The 26,973-nt window shown below is 36.9% G+C and overlaps 1 protein-coding gene across 1 annotated transcript in view; it reads left to right on the top strand.

Annotated features, from left to right (window-relative positions):
• The window catches only part of celsr1a (cadherin EGF LAG seven-pass G-type receptor 1a), a 108,140-nt gene that overhangs the window by 43,818 nt on the left and 37,349 nt on the right, over positions 1 to 26,973 (top strand). The window contains exons 2-6 of the mRNA XM_020926175.2: positions 949 to 1,304; positions 1,941 to 2,229; positions 6,679 to 6,901; positions 10,107 to 10,222; positions 12,392 to 12,480. Of these exons, the coding sequence (XP_020781834.2) occupies positions 949 to 1,304; positions 1,941 to 2,229; positions 6,679 to 6,901; positions 10,107 to 10,222; positions 12,392 to 12,480 (1,073 nt within the window). The remainder of the gene's footprint in view (positions 1 to 948; positions 1,305 to 1,940; positions 2,230 to 6,678; positions 6,902 to 10,106; positions 10,223 to 12,391; positions 12,481 to 26,973) is intronic.

Genomic DNA, 26,973 nt, shown 5'->3' on the forward strand with positions numbered 1-26,973 from the left:
CAATATGGCCACCACATCTGTGATGCCTGCATTGTAAGACGATAGTGGAGAGGAACAGAGTGGGAGAAACGTGAACGCTGTTTAACATAAAGATAAAAGAGTTTTGTAGTACAAGTATTAGCTCTGACACTACAGTGGTGTACAGTAGATGTTGTCAACACTTCAACTCTTGACCTCAACTCTGAGTGAACTGCGTTGTCTTGGGTCACCTGATCATCTTCTGTAGATTACATGATAAAGCCTCTCTGTTCTTAAGTGGTGATTGATGCATTTGTTGACCTTATGTGTCATGTTATACACTGGAACAAACATTGTACCTTTGTATTTGTAGCTATTCTTTGCATTGAGGTCCAACATTTCCTATTTGTAAGTGCTCCTATTATAAATTTAGGTTAACTTCATTGTTGTTATTTCTTACCTAACAGCTTCACGTGATTGGACTGAATAGTTGGGTGGATTGCTTGGTAACATAATAACTACTTGTATGTAATATACTAAACATTCATTTGAAGATTTGCCATTATTGTCTTGGAAATGGGAGTGGCTGTCCCATCTTTCAGTTTCTGTTCATGCTGACATGCTGTTAAAAGTGTAATAGGATTCAAGTCCACTGTGCTCTCTTGAAGTCAATATCCTTCAAGCAGCACTTTGTCAGAGCAAGAATAAATCCAAATAAATAAAAAAAAAAGGTTTAACAAACGGCAACAGTAACTTAGACCAAGAATGATGTGAATTGTCTCTCATTTAAAAAAATAATATATTCTGTTATTTATTAGTCTTTGTTTTACCTGAATACCACAAACAGTAGAAGTACCATAATTTGAACTATTGCTATACAGTATATTATGTACATTAAGTGCTTCAAATGCTAATATTGATCTCAGTAAACATAAAAGTCACTAACATCTCGACTTTCTCTTTCTTTCTTTCTTTCTTTCTTTCTCGCAGACGGTCTTCATTCAGTGGTAGCCCAGTGCACTCTGCGTGTGACCATCATCACAGACGACATGTTGACCAACAGCATCACGGTGCGTCTGGAGAACATGTCTCAGGAGCGCTTCCTCTCCCCTCTGCTCGGGCTCTTTGTGGAAGGCGTGGCTGCGGTCCTGTCCACCAAGCGAGAGGCAGTCTTTGTCTTTAACATCCAGAATGACACAGATGTCCAGGGATCCATCCTCAACGTGACCTTCTCGGCCCGTCAGCCTCACAGTGGGACGGGCAGGGGTGCCTTCTTCCCCTCAGAGGAGCTACAGGAACAGATCTACCTCAACAGGACCCTGCTCCGGCTCATATCCTCACAGGAGGTAACAAAACACATAAGCACATGTAACATAATGTCAAACGTCAAAAGAACATAAAAATACATTTACACAATCATCCAACCACCCTCTGTCAGTACACCCCCGGTGTCTTTCCTCTGAAGAAATTGCTGTTATTTCTCTAAGCTACTGGCATCTGTTATCTTGGCACATACTAATTTGGATCCCAATTCACAGTAATTTAAAAACTTTTTTGTATTACAGTTTATGAGGCAAAATAGTTATTTATTACACAAGAGTGGTATGATACGAACAGAGCAGTGAAAGACCAAGACTATCTTTTCAACCAGTGATGAAGACTGCTTCCATTGTTGATATAAAAAAACAATTATGTGGCAAATATTTGTGACTTTTGCCTCACCAGTCAGTAAAACAATAAAAACAGTGAACAAAATAAGACCAACACAACAATGTCAAATTCAGTATGTATTCAGTATGATTTTTGCTTTTTGTTATTGTTTGTTTTTGCTTTGTTATGATATGATATGATATGAATTATATGATATTATTATATTATATTATATTATCCAAATAATTTCCCTTGTGGATCAATAAAGTTTTTAAAGTATTAGTGTCAAACAAACAATCAAACTGGACGATGAATATATTTTCTCATTCCAGGTGTTGCCATTTGATGACAACATCTGCCTGCGTGAGCCCTGTGAGAACTACATGAAGTGTGTGTCTGTGCTGAAGTTCGACAGCTCTCCTCCGTTCATCTCCTCTGACACCGTCCTCTTCAGACCCATCCACCCAATAAATGGGCTGCGCTGCCGCTGTCCCGTGGGCTTCACTGGGGAGTACTGTGAGACTGAGATCGACCTGTGCTTCTCTGGACCCTGTAAGAACAATGGCCGGTGTCGCAGCAGAGAGGGGGGCTACAGTTGTGAGTGCCAGGACGACTTCACCGGTGAGTGCCAGAGGGGTGGGTCATAGTGAAGGGATGGTTGTGTTCTGATGCTCTGCTTATACACAAAAATAAGAGACTGCATCAGTACCCTTCATAGGTTTCAGGGACATGGTATTTTCCTGTTGAAGGTGCCATGTACTTTTAAAATATGTTAAAATATGTTTTTAATCATTTGAAAATTGCAGATTAGTCAGAAGTTATTCAATGTACAAGACTCAAAATCCAAAATATAATTTAAAGGTGCTTTGTGTCACTTTTCTATTGGTGGGCCCACTGGAGACGTACGTGTATGCTTTGCCTGGAATGGTTCACAAGCTTTTCTGTTTTGCATTTATCCAGTTACCCACATATCTCTGACATGTAACTCTGTCTCATAGTATCACCTTCTTATCTACATGGAAAGTAATAAGTTAATGCCATGTTGTGGAGCATTCCATACAAAGCAATGACATCTCCATGGAAACCAGCAGGTGGTGGACCCTTTACCAGGAAAGGTTATGTAGAGCACCTTTAATCTTAACTTGTGTTTGGACTGTGAATGAGCAGCACATAACAGCCATGAAAGTTCAACCCCAGTGCAGACAGGCATTTGTAGGTAGAACACCTATAGAGAGACAGAAAATTTATGGTCTGACGTGACTGGTTCAGCAAGACCAGCCATCTGCCTCACTGACATGAAACCTGCCTCAAAAACACCTGAGTGCAAACATGCTGATGCACGTACACACTGTATACCTCTAAAAAGACATTATGCAATGTTTTATAAATGCATTTTATTCCTAGGTAGGTCACTGTAATGGAAAGAAAAGTATTAATGGCTTTGTGGTTCTTTTTTTATGGGCATCATTTTGCTTAGGTTTCACCATTCAGAAGTTAGAATTTTTTTTAGAATATTTATGGTATATAATTCTGTTCTTTTCTAAAACTGAAAACACTCTGTTGCACCTTGTGATGTCACATAGTAATGCAGGAATTGCTCTAGTTTGTTTTTAAACTCCATACACCTCCACAAGAATCATTTGGATGATTTTGATTCTGGATTTGCCAGTCTGTACTGAACTAAAGGTAAAAGGTAGATGTTAACTTGAAAACTACCACTTTAAGCCATCACAAGGCGGAACAGCTCAATTTAAGCATTTGGAGATGTAGACAGAAAAATAATAAAGGATTACTCAAGCATATATGAATGAAATGAAGCACAACATCAGGTATGTTTTTGATGACAACATTATAACATGGCTATTAAGAGTTTATTCTGCCTAATATAGGACTTTTACTTGTAATAGCATCAGCAAACCAAACCAGGACAAGTATGAACGCAGCATAAAATAACAATTGAAAGTGGACCCACAATTTTTGCTATATATTCACCTCCTTTCAACATTTTTTCATAATTCCCACACAAAATATTTCACAAATATTCCATATTATGGAGATGGAATACTTCCCCTGTTCTATTCACTTGATATTTTATACCCACTGTCCCCTCTCCTGTCTCCTGCCCCATTACCTGCCCCTGACAGCCTTCATCTCCTCCTCTTCCTCTGTGTATCTGATGTAATTACCCGATTAGCCCTGCCCTTTCACTCAACAACCCACTTTTTCTGCCCCAACGCCATATTTCCTTATACCTGCCTCTCCTTTGAAGGTCAAAGTTCAAGCTCAGATAGTCAGGCCCCATCAGGAACCATTATGTGGCTGTTGACAAGTGGGAAGCTAAGGTTACCGACATTATAGGGGGAAATAGATATGGCTAATTCCTCACCAAAAAAAACAAGGATTACACTGTAGAGAGAAGGACTATTAGCTGGTTCCAGCGTAGAGTACAGAGTTGGGGTACATGTCACTGTCTGGAGCAAATATAATAAATGGAAGAAAGAAATATGTGAAATTGGAGACGAATATTCATGTTGGGTAAGATGATGAGTGAGTGAAGAATAATGCAAGATATATTCTGGAAATTCGTAAATGCAAAACATTAGAATTATGTTTCATTTTAGTTTTTTAAACTTCAACAAGTCAAATAAATTTCTTATTGTTCAAATTTCCAAGCTCTTTTTGTAAATGGGGTATTCTTTATATGACATTATCAAACAACTTAATCCTCTCTTTTTGCTTCACATGCCTTTATTTACTTAATCTTGGGACTGGCACATGATTTTCCTACTTATATACCACACCTACCTCAGCAGTATGTATTTTAGGAATATCTTTGTGGTACCTTCTGTTGGATTGCTAATCCAGGGAATTATTAGATTGCTGTCAGCAACCAACAATCAATAAATTTTTAAAGGGACCAAAAAGGAATATGATTTTTTCCAAATATTTTCTGGTTGTAATTAATGTTTTGGAGCTTTTAACATAAATCTAGCTTCTTAGAGATTTATGCTCACACAAGTCACATATCTAAGTGTATACTCTCTTCATATATTTTAAAAGCTTGTATCTTAACCCTCCTCTTCTGATCTTTTCGTTGTTTTCTCCATAAAAGGCTAAATGGACTCTTGGTTTGGAGCATCCCATTGAAGTCTATAAACAGAACTGTGTTTCTTGAGATTAAAGTGGGCTCTTCTTAAACAGTTGTGCTTTAAGTGGTTGTAAGCCTTCGACCAGGTCAAACGTTAATATGGGGATTACTGCGCATGACTGGAAATCACATATTTCTTATTAAAGCAAGTGAATACCAGGCAGATGATTCAAAGTGTGTTAAAGAAACGGCATGCATGACAGACAAAATCAAATATGAGGATTATTAGAAGCAATTTGTCAATGACAGCGGTTAAGACAACATATCTGAGATCCCAAAGATCATCTGGGGTGATTAGATTAATGCTGTAGCTTTCAAAAATGAAAAATGAATGAAGTGGTAGATTTAGTTTTTGAAAGAGGCGTCTTAATGTGATTAATCCTGTGAGTTTTGATTCCAACCGAAACTGAAGCACATATGAAATAAAATACTCCCAATTTATTTTTAGATTAATTTAGTTGTCTATTTATGCTCATATTATTTCTCAAAAGATGCAAATGCAAGCCTTTTCAGCTGTTGCATATGCCAAAATCATAGCATTTTCAAATCCAAATCAAATAGGTGATAGCACATTCGCTTCATGGTACTTTTAATTAATATATAAATTATTTATTTTAGGAAACTTAAAGGTGCACTGTGCAAATTTCTGGTGGAGGCTCCTCTACCTACGCTACCTCTCCATGGAAATGTTATTGCTTTGCCTGGAATGTTCCATGATGTGACATACTAGGAATCAGCTGGAAAGTCCCCCGGCTGGAAGGTCCCCAAGCTGTAAAGTCCCCCTGAATTATACCCTTTATAAAAGCTAGTTAATCTATATACATAAAAATAAATAAATAAATCATGATACTGTAATAATTTCACACACAAGTAACAATATATCTCAACACATTTGTTCACTCATACCAACAAAACATGCAAAAATTATCTAGCCTCAAACAGACACAAATAGTAAATACAGTGTGTGAAATTACTCCTGTGAAATAGTCCACCAGTGAGGCACACTTCCTGAGAAACTATTGTGTTCTCAATAAATGTGCCACAACTTTTTCAGGATTTTATTTTACATATTTCAATGAAAGACATAGCTAAGACCTATCTAAAAGTGATTCTGAATAATTCTGAACAAATTCTGTAGCTTTTTAAGTTTCTTGTGTTGCGCTGCTTACAAATTATGTTCATGGCAAACAGGTAAGGAAATAATCAACAGTTACAGAAGCTATAGGACATGGGGAACAAGAAGAAAATATTTAAAATACGATTTCATAGTAAACGTCTACGAGCAAATGAGGATTATATTGATATTACATACTGAAAAAATGTGTGCCACTTTGTGAAGATTGGTAAAATGACATAAACAAGGTCTGACATTTGGTCTGGCTACCTTCACATTTAATTTTATTATATATATTATATATTATTATTATATATTTTATTATATATTAGATATAGAATGCTGATTTTCTAACTCAATACATCACATGCTAAAGGCCAGCGATAACGTATCCCCTCTCCTGTGCACAGCAGTTACCCATGTGTCGCCCAAGAGAAGGGGGCACCTGGAGGGAGAAGGGGGATGTTACTGCTGAGAGAATGGGACGCTCTAGCTGGGACTTTCATTCCAGGGGGACGCTCGAGCCAGTATTCAACATGGTCATCTAGCATTAATTCATATGGGTGTTTCTATTGCTCAAAAAGTAGTGTAGTACTGTTACCTGCTTGTCTTCCTCATGATGGGTAGGTTTAGTCTGTAGTGTGGAACATTCCAAACAAAGCAATAATATTTCCATGGAGACAACAAGCAGGTGATGGACCCTCCACCAGAAAAATTACTCAATGCACCTTTAAATAAACACAAGTAAAACAGCATTACATTTCAAACAATATTGACTCTGCATAACCCCGTGTATTTTCCTCTGCAGGTGATCACTGTGAGCTGGACGCCTCCTCAGACCACTGTGTACCTGGAGTGTGTAAAAATGGAGGAAAGTGTGTGAACAAAACGAATGGAGGCTTCAGCTGCAGTTGTCCGCACGGAGAGTACGAAACGCCGTACTGCGAAATGACCACGAGAAGCTTCCCCGGACAGTCCTTTGTCACCTTCAGAGGGCTCAGGCAAAGATTCCACTTCACCATTTCATTCATGTGAGTACATAACCCCGGATTTTTTGAAAACTGACACATTTTTACGATAAATGACGATAAATGATAATATTGAAACCCAACCATAAAGCAGAATTAGCTCTCAAATATTCTAAGCATACAATGTTGTTAAATATTGTTATGAGCTGCAATAAATAAATAATAGAATGCAACACTTCATTAGTTAGTTTGTGTTCATAATGAGTCATAGAAGTTCACAATGTAATCTTCTACAGCTCAAATTTCAACATAGTACAGAAAAATAACAAACGTTTCCCACTAGTACAAAGAAAAAGTACCCACTACACACAGTAAATATTGACTCCCAAAAATTATTGTTCCATCGGACATGTACTGAACCATAAGTTGATATAGTAATTATTGAGACCGGCTTGGGTATGTTGAGTTATGGGAGGTTGGTAATACATATGTGTGTGTGTGGGTGTGGACCTACTTATTGATGGGCACCTGACAATTTATGTCAGTTATAGGTAGAAACTAAACTATGTCCTATAAAAAAATGCGAAGATTATTTGGAACACAGAATAGTGCAGGATCTCAGTTCAGTGCTTGTAAACTTTTTTTGTACCTGTTCTATATTTCTAACCATCCAGCATTGCCTCTTCTATGAAAATTGTGGCATTAATAATTTATATTTTGTCAAGTTCACAGACAACATCATGAACCATTAACTTTTATGGGGAATGCGATGCGTATGAGGAATTCTGATTAATGGTTGATTCTAGTTTAATGTTTGCACAGTTTATTTATTTCCAACATGTTTTAAACTCATCTCATTTCCTCTCAGCACTTCTACTCAAGTATCAGAAGTTGTAAACTGCAATTTAGATCCACACAAACAAATGTACTTTAGTTTAAACTGTGTCACTGAGGCGTGTCCAGACCTGAAAACAGTGTCTATTGTCTGTTTGAGCTGCTCCTGTTCACAATAAACTGTCATGCACCTATTATTAAGCATTATGATACAGAGGAAGGAGTAGCTATACCTAAATAAGTTATACCTAAATAAATTTGATACTGTTAGATATGTTTAAAGTTGAAGTAACTCTATTCCAGAAAATAAATATAGAAGTATTAAGGTACATGAACAAAAAATACTGTACTAATGCTGCTTCATATAGCATGTAGTCAACAGCTGCTACTATTGTTATGTCTGCTTCATTATTGTTCATTAATAAGCTACTATATACAGGGGAGTCGACAGAGGGGAACAGAGGGGTCTGTTGTTCCAGGCCTCAGCGTTTCAAAATTAGAACCTCTGCCTATTAATTAATATTAGAGGGTGAGGCTGGCGCAACCTAGTGCCTCCACTCAATTTAATTTCGCTCCAGCGATTAGACCAGGAATCAAAATACACTAGACAGTTTGCAAGAACCCCGGAATTTGTAGATCGCGCACTGGCCAATCAGCAAAGAGCTGTGAAGCCATGACGTCAAACTCAAGCGCCTGTCTGGGTCCCATTTTGTGGTAGAGCACAACAGTAAACAAAGCGGTCCAGATGGATGTAGACGAAGCCATACATTCTGTGTTGGCAACGATTCCCAAGATCGAGGATTTAAAACCGGAACAAAGAGAATGTTTGGTGAATTTTGTCAAGGGGAAAGACGTTATTGCCATTCTTCCTATGGGATTTGGGAAAAGCTTAATATACCAAACCAAAATAGCAGTGATTGGTTAAATGAAAAAAGTACCTGCCTGCTATCGAGCGAACGAATCCTGGTGCTGTGAGATCAGACGGTTTCCACAAAGAGAAACTGGTTGATGCACCATACTAGAGCCTTCATGCCCTGGGCCCCCAAATTTCTGTCAACTGGCCTGACTATATACTATATCTATCAGTTGTTAATGTCTGTTTTTCCGGTCATAACATAGTTTCTGAATCAAGTTAGTATAAATATGCAACCTCAAAACTGTAACTATATTTCTAAATAATTTCCCTTGTAGATCAATAAGGTCTAAGTCTAAGCCAAACAGGACAGCTCTTTTATGGTTTCAAGGAATGAAAATATAACAATAGATTACCAATTAACTATTCAAAACTACAAAATATTTTGAAAGAGTTCATTAATTATTCTACAAATGTCTGAAACTCAGTTAGTTACTGTTCACCTCACCAATCTCTCCTCTCGTTCTCTCACACACATACTCTGCCACAGGTCAAGTTCAAGGAGTTTATCCAGTGGTAAATATTATGCACTACTCACTCTTAATAGGTGAGATAAAGGTATTTGATATGCGTATAGCAGTAGCTCAGCGGTGGGGTTTGTAATGCAGTAAAAACAGGAAAAGCTTTGATGAGTTCCCCTTATCGTAGTCCATCCTGGTTTCCTGATTTCCTAGTTTTACCGTCATCTGCTCTGTGACTCCTCTGCCCTCCACTACCTCATCAAAACACAGATGTACTGTAGGTATGCAAACTTAAAACACTAAAGTATATGAAAGTAAGGCTTTTGTTCAAGTCAGTACCTCCATCACTTCTATGTTGTGTCTTGAATGCAGGAGTTTTCACATCCTGTCTGTTGTCACTGTGGGAATGTTTGTAACGCAGCCAGACGCTTGTGCTGAGGTTATCTTTAAGGTCTTCACGCAGTAGTGCTGCTTTTGTTTGGGTTGGACTGAACTATAACAAAAAAAGTTGTGTAATTTTCTCACAAGGGCTTGTGAAATCATTTTAGTTGTCAAAGTAAAATTCTCAGGGAGGCCCTTTGTCAGGCTTTCAACTTCCTTGGATGTGTGCTACTAAAGGCCAGGGTTACTAGAAAAGACACCCCTGACATTATTAAACAGAAGAAATACGACAAAGCAAAGATAAAAAGTACTTTCATGTACAAACCCTTCTGGAAAATTTGAAAACATAAATTCAACTAATAGCTGTGTGCAGTATAGGCCATGAATTATAATTATTTTGTATATATATAGCAGTAGAAGTAGCATCAAAACATGATACCCGGTAAATATTGTAATATACGCTCACTTCATTGTACTGAGATGCTTGTAGATAGATGCTAAACTGTATTTTGTTGCACTGTACTTGTGCATGTGTAATTACAACAAATATTATCTTAAATCTTATCTTCATATTTTACTGAGAAGCGTTGTTTTAAGCATTGAAAGTCAATGTGACGAACAAACCTATATACATTTTTACATTGTTAATCCTGCTCAAATGTTTGTGTATTTCTCTCAGGTTTGCCACTAGAGAGAGGAACGCTTTGTTGCTTTACAACGGCCGCTTCAATGAGAAACACGACTTCATCGCCTTGGAGATCATTGACGAGCAGATCCAGCTCACCTTCTCTGGAGGTTAGGACTTCAAATTATCTGATGTAATATTTGTGTGGGGCAAGTAGGAATGACTTTAACTGTAAGTATAATGTAAATAACTCACACATCTCAAGGTTAGATAACATGTGTTCAGATAATGCATGTGCTAAGTGCACCCATTACCTGCGTGATTTGTGATTTCTACCAAAAAGGCAGGGCATGTTTTTTTGGCTGTTAGCAGGATAAGACAAAATGCAGTAAACATGTGACTTTATTTGAATATAAAAACAGAAATAGTATTTAGCCACACTTTTGTAGCTTTTACAAAAACTTAACAATGACTTTATCTTTAGGTCACTTACCAGCATGATGGTCTGGGTTCAAAAGTTCAAAGATTACGCAGCCTCTTGATGCTCTCATCCCTGAAATAAATAATTCTATATTCAGATTTGGATCATTGTGAGGTCTAAAATCATTTTTGGGGAACTTGTTTGAAACTAATTTGAAACTAAATTTGAAAAAAAATCTAGACTTAATAACAACATCTTACCATGGAACATACTTTACCTGTAACAATTACATGACATTATAGTAAAGTATAGACACATATATCACAGTACTTCTTGCTGTTCACAGTAGCATTTTTCTGTGTAAACAAATACACCCTTTGTAACTGTAGTAACTGCTGAATTGTTGCTGTTTTTCAAAGAGTTTCCCATGATGCCGAGCTGCAGGGAGGATCCTCTTTTGGGATCTCGGCCAAGTTCTAGTCCTTGAAGTCTAGCTCAGATCAGAATATTGAATGTATGAATCATCAAATAATCACTACTGCATTTAATAAACGATTAAAGATGTATTCATTTACTTTATGAATAATGACCAAATATTCATTTTCTTTTTTACATAATTATTTTTTCTGTTAAAGGTTCATTATGTAAATTGCTTGGGAGGGTTAGGGTTAGGGTTTCTTTGCCCATGAAGACAAGCAGGTGACGCAACCAGGCAAAGTTACAGGTCAGCTCTGTGGAGAGGTTACTTCGCTCTTTGTAGTGAATGCTTTTGTTTTTCAAGGTATGTTCAAACAATAAAAGCATTGTAATAAAGTAAATGCTACTTAGGAGAGCTTAATGGTCTTGTTATTAGTTTGCAATAACATCTCCATGGAGACAAGCAGCTGGTGAAACCTCAACCAGAAAAGTTGCATAGAGCACCTTTAAGTCACTGGTAATACTCAAACCTTGAAAACACCCTCGGCCTGATCTGCACACCTCTTGTTATAAAGCTGCGAATTATAAGGTTCAATAGTTTCCACATATGTCACTGTGGCATTTTCACAATAAAACAGCCTGGGCTCTTTTGGCCTTCGGACAAAGAAACACACTTGTCTTGTGAGTGCAGCTCAACATTCAGACTGATGAGAAACCAGTGGATTCTTGCTGCCTCTGCCTTTAACAAATACACTAAAGCCCAAGTCAATCTGAAGCCATTGTGCTACAGTCAGGGAGGACTAACATGCACAGGTGATTTATGAGGCAGCTGTTAAGGGGAAGTTTGGTTACAAGCTTTCCAAACATGTAAGATTAGCTATTTATTTCAAGTTTAATAGAATGGTAATCTGGTAATATTCTTTCCACTTTACATTTAAACCACATTAGAGCCTATATAACCGTGCCTTACCATATGTAGTACTTCTTGGGTTTGTTGTTACAAAGCAAAGCCAAATGCTGTGTCTATCTCTTGTTGACTTGCCAGCATTAAGAAGTTAGTTGGATTCTTGCAAGATGTGACAAACTTGCAACTTGCTGCAATAATGGACAGTGAGGCATAGATCTTACAATACTGTCTCAAAATACTTGCAGAAAATGCAGTTTAGATGGCCAGTTTTCATGCGCATTTGAAACATTTTAAACTTTTTTACTACATATAGATTTATATAATTATGCCTTATTTGACACCAGTCTCTTGCTATGTTTCTACTTATTTAGAATTTATTATTGCCATTTATATTTTTGCTCTTTATTATTATAATATATTGTGATATTGTATGTGATATATGTGAGATATTGTGTCCAAATAATTGCCCTTGTAGAGCCATAGAGTTTGTCTGTGTACCATTTTCATATCTTTGTATACTCATTGCCACTGCCCCCAGTATATTTTCCATTTCTTACAACTTTTATATAATATTTGTGTTTTGTTTAATTCCAGGTGAAACTAAAACCACAGTGGCCCCATACATTCCTGGAGGAGTTAGTGACGGACAGTGGCATTCGGTACAACTTCATTACTACAACAAGGTAAGGTTCAAACAAAAGATCTGTATCTGGTAATACAATTTAGTTCTTAAATATTGCTTTATACTGTCTTTATCTACCTTTTCATTTATTAGTCTCTGGTGCTACTTACAAAAGCTTGCCTATAAATTTTAGTTGCGTTGTTTTGTGGGTTCAGTTCAAAAGGTCATTCACCCACCCACGCTGTTTACTTAGCTAAAGCATTTTATTGTCTAGAAAAAGGAATGGTTGGTATCAAAACACTGGCACTTGTGATCCACTGCTTGCGTAACACTTTCTGGTAAAATTTCGATTTATCACGACGTTCCCACGGTGTTTCTCTTGCATGTCGTCTGGATGTAATCTCAGTGAAGAGGCACCGGTTATTTCTCAAGCCAGCTCAAATATCCACTTTAGTTGTAATTTTATATTTGAGAGGCTCATGGCGAAGCTCGTCTATTTGTGGTGTTATTTTGCTGTAAACCTCTTGCAGACAAGGGTCCTCTAACATTGAGACAGACTCGAAACTAATAGATGTTTTAATACTATTATGTAATAGTTATCTGTTTTTAAGTTGTACAGGAAGTATGATTAGATACTCTTTAGTGGAGAGGTATTATTATAGGTCATGATCCCAAATGTGTTGTGTTTTCTCCTTGCTTACTACAATGAATAAGCCTATACTTTTACCAGTGGGGCAGGTTGGTAAGGGTGAAAAGTGTAACCTGCTATTACAGTAAATCATTTTTAAAACCAACATATTTTTATATAAATATTTCTATCCATAAATCTGACAAAATATATCTATTTTGTCAGATTTATGGAAATGCTTAACTCTCTTAGCGTGCACTATTGTACTAGTTTGATCCTGGTTTAAGCCCTGTTTAGTAATGATGTAGATTTGGTCTAGTTCTGTTTTTCTAGTAATCCAGGTTTTTTCCAGGTCTAGTTTCATGTTGTGTCCAAGTTTTGTTCCACATTGCCTCTGATTTGTCTGCAAATTTGAATGCGTCCTCAGTTTTATTTTATTTTATTTATTTATTTTGAAAAACAAGTAGCAGCTCTCCGAAGAACCTGATTGATTCAGTTTCTGTAATCCTTTTGTTGTGCAACTTAACGGCCATTTTATAATGTGAACTTGCACTTTCCAATGAACTTTTGAAAACTATTATTGACTTCTGACAGTTTTTTTTAATTAGCTATTTATTCTGTGCTTTTATCATATACGTCACAAAATATATGTACACAGATTTGTTTACAAAAAATGTACATACAAATAAGAATATGAAAATTATAATAATCATCATTGTAATAATAATAATAATAATAATAATAATAATAATCAATCATCATCATCATCATCATCATCATCATCATCATCATACTAATAAATATGAACCAATAATTTAAATACAATAAAAATAAATAAATACTAGCTCTCAGTAATATGATTTTGACTTGAGCTTTTGCACGTCACCCCTCCCTTTACCCAGGACCGAACACCTCAGCATCTCTGCTCTGACCTAAGACATGTAGCATCAGATTTCAGACACCTGGCTGTTGTGTTTTTGCCTTGTTAACAGGAGCAGCCCCTCACAAAGCGTCTCCTCTCACGTTTCACAGCTTGTTCATCTGCTGCTTGTGCTATTGAGCAGAAAACTTACGTACATGCTTGCTCTGACAGCCGTGATGAATCATAGACGCTAAAGCTCTCTTAGCAGGTTAGCTCCAGGGATGCCATTGTTTAGGTCCTGTCCCCCATCTTTACAACATGAACTTCAAACTGGATCACAATGAGCGACATAATAATTTAAACCTTGTAAGGCTTTGTTGAAGGAGGTAAGACCTGCAGGTAGTCTATTGTTATAAAATACATACTTTGTAATGTTTGCTCAGCTTGGTTCATAAAGATTTTTTGATGTGCAGCCACTGGGAAAATAAGATTAATTTCTGCATGACGGCATCATTTTTTCCCCTCAGTTTTATCCTATCTGTTTTATTCTTTTAGGACAAGCAGACGCATGTAGGAAAAAGCTCGTTAATCAGCTTGACAAGACTTAAGTAACAATTGAATATTGGAAATTCCTAATTCTGGCTTTTGACGGACGTCACTAGTCTACATTCATGGCTGAAATATAACAAAAGCCTTCCCAGATATTACTACACATATATTAAGCTTGGCATTACCACAGAGACCAGCCAAGTTACAGGTTGAATCTTTAGAAAGTCGACTGAATGTTTTTCATGCAAGGTAGACAAGTTTGATGACTTTCTGTGTAACATTCGAGGCAAAGCAATAAAGCAAACAAGCAGGTGTCAGACCCTCACTAGAAAAGTGCAGCTTTATAGTTTCAGTTTTTGTCCTACAATTACACAAATATACCCATAACTTTCTTTTATTACCGTCTAAAGATTTTTTTCCCCTAATAATTCTTCATCATGTCAGTCTGGCTTGCATATACCTTTAAATTACCCCGAGGACCTGCCTGTCTAGCAGTGGCACAAAGTGAGTTTCTATGCTGACTGATCAGAAGTAGTGATGACTAAATGTAACTTAATTCTATATGAAGCGCTGCAGGGGTAAAATTATCTGGATATAACAGTGATGTGCTCTCATGGTGTGGAAATATTGACATTTGAATGGAGTTTCAGAAGGATTGGCTGTGTTTGAAAGAGGCAGCATTCGTCTTTGTCAAAAAGAGTCACTGAAGACACATACTTAAACTGTGATGTAATGTAGAGTCATATTTCAGCTAAAAAGATACATAGATGCATGATATACTGGTAGTTTACAATTTCATTCTCAACATTATCAGAAACTGCTTGGAATAAATTACACATTTTACTACAAATATGTCAGTCAGCACTATAAATTCCAAAACAAGTTTAGCTTCAACTGTTTTCATTGCACTCTGTAATTTATCTGATGGAGGGTCTGTCACCTGCTTGTCTCCATGGAAATTTGCCTAAAATGTTCCACAGTATGGCCATAAACTTATGAATCTCTATGGAGACTTGCAAGATGAATTTCAGGTTAAATTTGTGGATAAGCAGCCCCACTCAGAATAAGAGTTAATGTTTTGTTTTTTTAAGGATATGTTTAAGCCATAAAAATCTTTAGTTTAATAAATTCAAGACAAATTTGTTTAATACTATAAAATACTGTGGAAAATTTTAACCAAAGCATGAATATTTCCATGGAGGCAAACCCTCTCCAGAAAAGTGACACAGCGCACCTTTAAATCGATCGGGGATATCCAGACTTATCAAATATTAAAATTGTTGCTTGGTGTAGTAGTCTTTAATTAAACCTTTTGTGGGTTTTGTACAACTGTGTGTCATCAAATTAACATGCCAACCTTTAACTTACATCACGCAAGTATTATTATTTTAGTATGTCTAATATTTTAATCTTCTCTTTTAATCTCCTGTTTTGGAAAGACAATAAATTTTAGTATTTGACAAAAACAGGATTGTCTCTACACTTACACTGAACCAGAGTTTACTTGTTGTCATGGCACACCCTCTACACACAAAGTGATTTATTAGGTCAAATGATGAGGCGGTTGAGGGCGTGCTGGAGCATAAGACTGCCTCTTTTCAAAGCTGTTCTATTCTTTCCAAGCGGGGAGCCTCCAGTCTGAAAAACAAAGGTCAAAGGTGACGAGAGAGCTGGCATGACAACAGCTTACGAACCTGATGCTTTTGCACTGATCTGGGGCAGTTTGAAAGCTTGGGGTATCAACAGGGGGTGGTTTTGGGCTTGGATGCCTATGGGACCCTTGTCTTTTGGAAGTGACAATGAAAATGAGCAGTGCAAACACATTTTTGGGATTCCACATCAGGACAACTCAAGGCCCAGTCCATCTCAGGATATAGAGTAAACAGGAAGTAGATGTGGCGCACCGTAGGAAATGCACATGTGTTGGAGGAAATGGTGTGGTTTTGTCTGACATAAGGGAGGATTTGTTATTATGATTAAAGGCGCGTAGCTTTTCTGATGGAGCATTCACCACCTGCTTATCACAATGCAGATGTGATTGCTATACATGGATGGTGTGACATTAAAGATCTATCTAACTAGTATTTATTTCATACATGTGTTAATATAGCTTGAAATATGTCAAAAATAGATGTGAAAATATCTTGAGAAACATGCATTTCTACTGTGAGTGCGCTTACTTCTTGTAAAATCTGTCCCGTAACTTGGCATAGTGATGTTAGATAAGTAGTGAGGTTACTCCAGTGTAACAGAACATACTGCATGATAGGGAATTTTATTTTCTCCTTAAACCTGAAATCTTTATTGTGATAGCATAGCGTAGGTTTAGTGCTTTAGTGCATTCTAAATCCACCCATAAATGAAAAAATGTTCTGTACTTAAGCTGATGCGTAAGCGTTTCCCATAGTCCATATCACGCTACACTTCCAAACTCAAATCCCCATAATGCCACTCTGTACGGTGTTCACATAAGGCACTGTATTTTCTGGACATGTAGACAGATTACCATGGCATGTTTAGCTGCTTCTTATCACCAGGGCATCTCTCTAGCATTAGTATCCATTGCTCTGTTTTGTTTACTACACTCTTGAGTCTCAGACCGATGTGTAAATGACTTCACGGCTCAGCTCAAAGTGAGTTTCAATCCTAGACACATGTATTTTTGGATTTCACTTTAACTTGACCTCAACACTAATACCACTCACTTAGCAATACATCACTGCACACTTTAGCCACTGCATTCACTACTTCACTGAATACATAAAATACAAAGTTGACGTTTTGATAATGCAATGGGAACTGAGTGACGCAGCATGACATCATATAATTGTACACTACCAGTCAAAAGTTTGGACACACCCTCTTATTCATTGTTTTTTTCTATATGTTTACTACTCTCTGCATTTTATATACATACAGAAGACATCAAATATCTGAAGTAAGATATATGGAATTATGAAAATGGAATTATGAAAAAAGGGTTAAATAACTCTACATTTTAAAAATATATTTTATTACCAAACCCTCAAATTGGCCACTCTTTGCTTTGCCGATGAATATTTAGCAAAGTTATTAAACTTTACTAAACAATTCTATATATTTTGCTTCATATATTTGATGCCTTCTGTGTGTATATAAACTGTAGAAAGCAGTAAGAAAAAAAAAGAAACAAAAACAGACAAAACAGTGAATGAGAGTTTTGACTGGTCATGTATGTTTAAACAGCACGGGTCAAAAGTTTAGACAAAAATATTTACTAAATATTTTTTCAACAAAGCAAAAGGTGGCTAATTTGAGGATTCAGTTATAAAATATTAAACATATATTTAGTAGAGTTACTTAACTTCTGTTTTCTTTGCTACATAATTCCATATATCTTACTTCATATATTTGATGTATGGGTATTAAATGTAGAAAGCAGTAAACAATAAAAAACATAGGGTGTGTCCAAACTTTTGGCTGGTATGTGTTATTGCTAAAAACATGTTTTCTTCCTGTGTGCGGAGTCACCTAAATGCTCACTGACCTGGTCTGAAAGAATTGTGAGACCCTCCACCAGGAAAGTTTGTGCATTTTAAAATTAACCACTTTTTTTTTTTTTTTGCAGATATATATCTGTCTCCATAAAAATATTGAATAAATTATGAGAAAGTATAAACAATTTTGCATGTTATATTTGTTTTTACTGTAAACAAGGGCTCAAATGTCATTGTCTATGCCTATGTAATCTTTTCCTTTTATCTTATTTACCAGTAAACAGTGAACCACATTATTAAGTGTTATTAATATCGTCAAAACTATTTCGTAACCAATGCCAATCACTTTTTATTTATGTAACCTGAGTATCTGGATTAGCACAAGAGGAGGCATGACACTCACTTTTAACAGCTGGTATTGTTTATGCACTTAACTTGTCTTCTTCAAAGAGTTGATCTGTTCCAGTTATAATATTAAGTATCAAGTAATGTTTTGTGTTCTTGTCTACTCCCTCACTGTCTCTTCTCCAGTGACATTTTATAGCTTGATTTAGTTAAAAGCTCTAAAAATAACACAAATTGTCAGATGATAACAATCTTGTATGTTGACTTTAATAGACTGAATGACTGGCAGGTGCATTTTAGTGAGGATAGCTGCACAAATTGATGCCGTCTTATGTTACAATAGGTACCCATCCCACAAAGTCCTGTGTCTGATCGCTTGCTTTTGCTGTCTGAGAGGTTAATTGGTATTTTGGAAGTGAGGTGCCACTCTTCTGTGCATTCCCGTACAGGGCGTGAGGCAAGAGGAACTGTCTGTGTTTTTGTTAGCCCTAAAGCTGATAGCCAGAAACCTCTACCACTTTAGGTTATCCTCTCACCAAAACATGCTGTTAAATGCAAGGAAGTGCATTATATGTTAGCATCTGTTCTTTTGTTGGGAGCATGCATAGACATAGAAACCTGAATGTATTTGTTAAGTTAGTTACCGGTAACTCTTTTTACTCAGACAAGGCAAGGCAGATTTATTTGTATAGCACAATTCGTACACAAAGTAATTCAAAGTGATTTACAGAGCAGTAAATCAGTGACCCATAGTTGTAGTTTTATGAGACTTTTGTTGAAATCTGACAGGCATAAGAAAGAGGAAGAGCATGGTATTTCCTTTTTAATTTATTCTATCTGGGCAGTGCGCTGTACATTTCCTATTCATTGTCACACATGTTTTGTATAATAAACAATATGTAGTTGAATACGTTTTATTATTTTCAGCATTATAGGTAAGGCAATGTTTTTTTAGCACATTTTATACACAGCTAATGCAATAATTCAAAGGGTTTTATAGTTGTTGTATCAATAAAAAAAGTCAAACTCAGTTATTCATGGTGGGAATGCAAATGTTGTTGTTATACATGTTGTTATACAAGTTATACATGTTTGTATAACTTGTAGAGAATTTATACATTATATTTGCGACCCACGTCATTTAGAAGCCATTTCACAGCATCAGCTTAACTCACTCCAGCAAGAATGGCCCTTTCTAAATTTCATCTTTTCCATTTATTGTTTGCCCTGCATGCTCCTACCAACTTTTCCACTGTGGTAATAGTAGAAGTCATAGATTTATCTACAGCCAAATAAATCTTCCTAAGTAGAGTCTGCTAATGTAGTTGTAGTAATATGCACTGTTGTTGGCTGTGGGCCTGGTCTAACCCTCTCTCCCTCGGTGTCTGTCCCAGGACGGGGGGAGTCTGGTGGACTCCAGTGGGGCAGTGCGCCTCCCTTTCTATACGGCCTGGCTGGAGCTCTATCTGAAGGAGGTAACCGTTAGCTTTTAGTCCCGTGGTGTTTCTCCTGTTTCTGGTGTAGTGTTTTTCTATAGGACTAACTCCGCATGCTTACCTCTCTCACACAGAGGTAACATGGATGAACCAGGGGCTGTACGAGGAACTAGTAGGGTCTGCTGGGTCTTGATCTGGACTTAGTGGTCTGTGCAGTTTGCATTAGTGTGTAGACCTATATTTTTCCTTTCCCTCTTCTGAAATGTTGGTGGAGATTTTTGATTTATCATAACAAATTATTGGTTACTTGATTAATTATGGTTGAGAATTTAACACTTTTTCATTCACTGTATTAATATGTGTGTTTTTATAACATGGAATATCTGGACTGTTTTATTTTGATTTTATTTTTTTATTACACTTCAAACACTTCACTCAAACCATAAACAATGCAAAAAATAGTATTGCTTTGGTTAATGGTTGATTAATTTTGCGTTTCGAAAAAGTACGTACAAGTTTATAAGTGTATCACAATTAATTGTTTGGTTAAAAAGCATATTTGGCATAGTTTGAGTCACAGTCACAAAGAAAAGATCTTCCACTTGGAGCAGGCCTTTAATAAGACATATACTCAAAGTCTCTAGTCAACCGTTAACTTTCCAAACTAATAGAACAGGTTTAATGTATCTTCACAATTAAAAATCGAACCACTTATTTCTTAGTAAGCACCTCTGCTCGACTATTTAAGTGTAAACGTGAAATAAACATGTTTGAACATCGGCGCTTGAACAGCCCTCAGACACGAAGCCTTTATCAGATAATCCTTGTTTTTATTGGCAACGCCTCTCTTTAGACTCACCATGTCTGCAAGGATCAGGCAGAAGTCACCCACGATGAGTCTAAATAATGTGGATGTATCTCCTCCGTTGTCTTCTATTGACAGTAATTTAGTTCAGTTTAAGCTCAGTTTTGGTTTGTAAGCCTTTAATTGCTTTTAATAATCTCAATACAAAGATTAGTGACAGTAAATTGAGCTCATAGTCACACATGATGGGTGGATCCACAGCAGCACCTGATATAAACATGCACTGAAATGTGAATGAACAATTTACTCCTTTAACTGAAGGTGCTCTACAACACTTTTCTGGTGGAGAGTCTGCCAACTTGTGTCTGTGGAGATGTTATTTTGGAGATGCAAGTTCCACAATAGGACATTACACTTATCCAGGCTTATCTAACACCACCAGGCCAAGTTAATGGTCAGATCTGTGGAGACGTTTGTAGCAATAAAAGTTTGTGTTACTGAATAAATGTCAAAAAATATCAGTTGCCCAGAGAAAGCACTAATATCTCTACAAAAAGTCACATAGTGCATCTTTAACTAAAATATTAAAATAAAATGTGAAGCTGAAATGTACTTTTGGTAGATTATACATGGAATAACTTATACTTTTTACCATGAATGAGTCAAACAAATAATAATTTTGCTTTGAATGATCAACAACACAATCTACAATCAGATCTTATGCCTCGAGTTACAACAGTTGTGTGTCACTGGATGTTAATTTGAAAAATGCCACCTGGGCCCACATGACTAATGCATCTGTAGTGAAGGAGGGTATGTTGAAGTTTATATTGTTGGGAACTGGAGCAGTATCTGATAAATCTGTCATCACGGTCCACCTCCTGCAGCTCGTACTATCACTGCATCTACACAGTGGTGGAAGAAGTAGTCATTTTTGCTACTTAAGTAAAAACACAGGTACCTGAGCAAAAAAAAAAAAAAAGAAAAAATCCAAATAAAAGTATTAAAGTACCTGCAGAAAGTACATACACCTCCCTTCAAATGTGGTGAAGTAAAAGCAAAAGGTATCCACTGTAAAATGTACTTAAGTAAAGTACAGATACCTTAAATTTTTCCTGAAATATAGTACTTTTCAGCTTTTACTTTATGTTCTACCACTGCATCTACAACACTTGTATTTTATTATACTCAGGCTACACGCATACAGTGTGTATGAGCCACCAACAGGAAGAGATTTTACACAGCTAACCAAGCATGACCCAAACAATAACTTCATCTCATAGTAAGATGAAAGAAGTGTGGCCATATAAAGTGTCTTATCTGTTTTCCTGTTTACTTTTCTTATCTCTCCTGTCATCCCTGTGAAAACCTGCTATATTGCTCTACTGTAGTTATCACTGTAATGGCTTTACTGCTCTGTGTAAATCAATAGAGATAACAAAAAGAATCGCAATGTGACAAGTTCAATTGTGAAGTAGCATAATCAGAATATTATGGCAATTGCCAAGACCAGAACGGGAACAAATGAAACTGGTGCTTTGCCCTTATAAGTTAGTTGTGAAAAAGCAAAAGTTCACTATGTAATGCTGTGTTCGTCGGGAACATCTCCATCAAAGAAGGAATTTACCTTTTAAGGTGATCTGATGTCCTTACAACACAAAGCGATGGTGAAAAATTACAGAAAGGTCAAAGTTCATTATTCTTTACATTAACAGCATTTGATCCATTGGTGTAAAGGTCATGTCCCTCTGATGTAAGGCCAGATAGGCAGATAGATGCATAGACTTTGAATAGGAATTTTCTCAAGCTCCTTCAAGTAAGATTTGGTTACTCTTACCTCAGACTTTTGCCATTTGTTCCTTATAAGACACAGTATCACAAAAGGTGCTGTCCATCTCCTCGGTGAGTGCTGGGAGGCGATATTGGACAGTAGTAAGGAATATCATTGAACCTGACTTTGAGTTTAGAGCTGGGGGCATTTTGTCGATCCATGTTTGAGTAATTCACACGTTTAGGGTTTCCAGGCTGTGGGGTAGGTTAGGTCATGTGGACGTGAATGTGACTGCTGCTGCCAGCGGGGAGAGGACACTGAGCCTCCACATGACCAGTCAAAAAAGTCATCTTTATGCATTCTTTGTCCCAAGATATGGAGATTTAGATTTAGGTGTTTCTATTCAATGTTGTTCATGAAAATGTTATATATATTTTACAGTTACAATTGTATATAACATACTAGAGGTGGAGACTTGCAATCTGTGACTTGGACTCAAGTCAGACTTGAGTCACTATTTTTAGGACTTAAGGTCTGACTTGATAAAATGGACTAAGGCTTGGGACTCAACTTGGACATGAAGGTCAGTGACTTGGGACTTGACTCGGACTTAAGGCCTGTGACTTAAGAAGATTTGCTATTCTGACTGTAATGATTCACACTAAGATCTTGTCTAGACATTTAAAAAGTAAAATTTACTTATTCTACAGCTCTTACTATAAATACTCATATATAAATGTACTATGATTTTTAAGTACAATTTACTTTTAAAAAATCATATAAATTGCAAAAATCAAAGCTATATTTGGTACTTTGGTTTAAAGATTTGAAATGACTTGAAGCTCAAAACAGATGACTTGGACTTACTTGCCTGTATTTGATTTGGGACTTGACTCGGACTTGATCTCAAAGACTTGAGACTTACTTAAGACTTGGTCCAACCTCTGTAACAAAGTATTAGAGCTGTACAATTTAAAGAATTTTAATTGAATTAGGATCCAATTGTCAATGATTAACCTGGAGCTTTTTATTTAGTTGTTTATTGATACTTTGCAGTGGCATTACGCTGGGGGTATTTTACATGTATCTCTATTGGCAGAATGTCCAGAAGTTCCCATGTTGACACAATGCACACACAGGTAAAAGTGTTTTAAGATCTTCTGAAACTCAAGGAAGAATACATATTTGATTTAATGGCTTCTAACTTCATAAGACAAGAGACATTTTCTGTTCAAATTAAAAACAAATTAAATGTGTTTAAGTGAAAGACAAACAGGCTCATTTGGATATTTTGGCTTAATTTGTGCCACTGCTAATACCACAGTTGTAAAATATGAATAGAAAGTAGTTTTTGACCAACCACACGTCTGAGACATAATGGCATTTCCTCCACAATAAAAGCATGCCGTGTGCCCCATTTCCTTTATTATGAAAACGAACAGTTCGACCGTCTGCAGGTCCTCTGGTCACTTCCTGTCTCTTGCCCATATCGCCCATATCGCCCACATCCCCCCATTCTCCACAAAATCACTGCTGTTTTCCTGACTCATTCAAACTCACACATTCTTGGCGGTCATTAGCTGCTCTTTTTGACAGATTTTGACTAAGCTTTTGACTTGTGTTGGTGCGTGTAATGCAATCTCCAGAGCAAGGCTTTCATTCCAGCTGCAGGGGTAATTGTGTGATGGCTATGTTGGTTTTGACAAGCAGCATGGAGGTAGGACAGGTGTGAGTCAGCCTGGTTACATGCAAGAAGAGAAAAGTTGAAACTCATCTGAGGCTGGAAAAAAAACAACTTTTAAAATAATAAATTAAAATCTTGTCTTTGGAAATGTAGATAGGTGTATTACACAGAAAGCACCTGTTTCTGTTAATAGCACTTAACAGAAGGTTTCTTATACTATGAATTTAAGCAAAATCAGTGTAGTAAAATGTAAACTCTGTTATTTAGAAAGAAAAAAACTATTTTTAACAGCTGGTCAAGTTAGGTTAAAAATGGCATTCAACTTTAGCCTTGTTGAGGCAGAAGAATCATATATCTATTTGAAAAATTACAGATTATTTGAAAAATTACAAATTAGCCACAACCATTTAAAAAGGTAAACGACTTCAGGGAGTTGTCATGTTAGAATGTCGATTGATACTTTGCAGCTGATGTCATCAACATTACCTGAGGGTGTGATGCTAATTGTAGGCACTGCTCTGTCTGAAGTTCTCTTGTGCTGCGTTCAGACCGGAGCGTCAAAGTGTTCAGTTTGCGCGTAAAGTCTATGTGGACGCATGGTGCAAATCTGGTGTTGGATGTTGACATTATTACCCAGTAAAAGGAGAAGAAAGAGAAAGACCCGAGAGTCTCAAAAACCACAACCACCAGGACTGGAACAGGACTGAACCAGGACTGAACCAGGACTAAAACAGGACGGAACCAGGACTAAACCAGGACTGGACCAGATATAAACCAGGACTAAAACAGGACTGAACCAGGACTGAACCAGGTCTAAACCAGGACATAACCAGGACTGGACCAGGACTAAACCAGGACTAAACCAGAACTAAACCAGGACTAAACCAGGACTTAGCCAGGTCTAAACCAGGACTGGAACAGTGTCATTAGTGTGTCATTAGTGGAGTATAGATATATATACACACTGCAGCTGCTGAGCCGATCACCTCCGCTGATGGGTTTATGTAATAAATACACTAAACTCTCTCAGCCTGGTCTGCCATCGTTCTGGGAAGACACCGGGAAAATGGCACTTGTTTCCAGGGCAATGGATGCCCTGGATTTGTGTCAAGTATTTCTCTTCCGTTTGTCTACGTCATCCAAGACGCACGTTGGGGGCGTCTAAACTCAAATGCAAAGGCGTCCAACTAGAGGGGTCCAGGGCGTTTTTTTGATGCCCCAATCTGAACACAGTTTTAGACTGAGCTGGTAACTTTTAAATATTAGTTTAGTTTATTGGTTTATTCTAACATGGACCATGTGCAAAGACATTCATCTCATAAAAGAAGAGATACTTTACACCAGATTTACAGATTTAGCTACAGTTAATTTCCATTTGCAACATGATGTCACTGCATAGTATCACTTGGTTTAGTTGATTTTACGTTATGTTCCAGTATCTCTAGAAGCCGTTGCAGTCTTGAATACAGCTGTGTCCTTGCCCTTGCATCTCCTGCCCTCTATATTTTTTAGTGTTCTGTGTTTTTGTGTGGATCAAATGCATTTCCATGGCAGCCACAGCAAGCCTATCGTCCCCAGAGACACCACCTTAGAGACAAGACCTTAGCGACGGGGATTGTCCGGCGGGTCTGAGCGGGGCCCAGGTTTGAACAGGACTCTCTCAGGGGGCCCCGCAGAATGAAGGCCAAGTGCACTTTAAAACAGAGGTCACAAAAAGGCTGCAACTTTAGACAAAGGGGAGTCAGACTGTTGGCTTACTTATGCATGAGTGCATTGGACACTTTACTATGACAAACTCTGCTCTAGTAAAAGATACTGTAGAGCTCTGGCCAGTAATATAAACTTTTACATGTTTGATCCTGAGCTATTTTGATCACTGAACAGCATAAAAAAATCACATTTTTATTCACAAAGAATTAACAGGTATTGGTAGGATCTTTTGTAGTTTTGACCTTGACGTCAAACTGTACTACATCATCTATACAAACTTCAAATATCTACTCTTAAGCCTTGTTTTAGCTCTCACAAATCTATAACCAGACATATAATACAGCTCTAGTACAGTTCACTCTGTAATATTAATCTGAAACGGTTGGCTTGCCACGGTAATTGTTGACTTACAATATATGAATGCTAGAACAATGTTTCTTAGGATCAGTATTTATCATGTATACTTTTTCTGAAGTTTGATCATGTGATGAAATTTGAACCAGAAAAAGGCTGAATTAATAACTTCTATGATGCATAATGAAAACTAAGTGTTTCATTGTATTTATTTATTTATTGTTTTTCCAGGTAAATTTTGTAGATTTAGAATCATTTTTGAGGTATAAATCTGCTCTTGGGTTATTGTGTCAGTGGCATAAATCATTTTCACTATTATTGTTTATCGTTAATATCACTTCAAAATCTGTTATCATGGGAGTCCTATGAATTGACCCCTGCAGAGTTTTAGCCAGTACAGCATAGCAGCCAATTAGATGAACAATGGTGTGCTACTACAACAAACCACAAGTCCATACTTTCAGGTTTGCAGTTCTTTAAAAAGGTTCAGAATATACTGTTTGTTTGAACTTGCTTTTACTCTGCTACAAGGAAAATTATATCTTTTAACCTCAGTAATCTAATAGTAAGGGTTTGACATTGCATTGTTGCAGAGTATATTAGCAATTATGTACAGGAAATGATGATTCAATGTCTTATAGTACTGAATTACAAACAAGAACACATGTGTAAGGTCACCAAGCTATTCTCCAGCTATGTTATCTTTTCTATTTGTGAAACTCAGTTGGGTGGGCCACTAATAACCAGGCCACTTCTACTAATAGGTTAGTGATTATATATGAAGCCTGAACTAAGGTCATGGTTGTAAATGTTGACATGAATACAGATACATGACATGTACATAACACATACATGTAATAGGAGATGAACATTTGTAAAAGCGCACTATTGAGTGTTTGGTGTATTTCCATTACTGTACATCCCTAAGTCCTTT

The sequence above is a fragment of the Boleophthalmus pectinirostris genome, unplaced genomic scaffold, assembly GCF_026225935.1.
Source record: "Boleophthalmus pectinirostris isolate CB_2022bp ecotype Guang Dong unplaced genomic scaffold, ASM2622593v1 HiC_scaffold_18, whole genome shotgun sequence".
Lineage (NCBI taxonomy): Eukaryota > Metazoa > Chordata > Actinopteri > Gobiiformes > Gobiidae > Boleophthalmus > Boleophthalmus pectinirostris.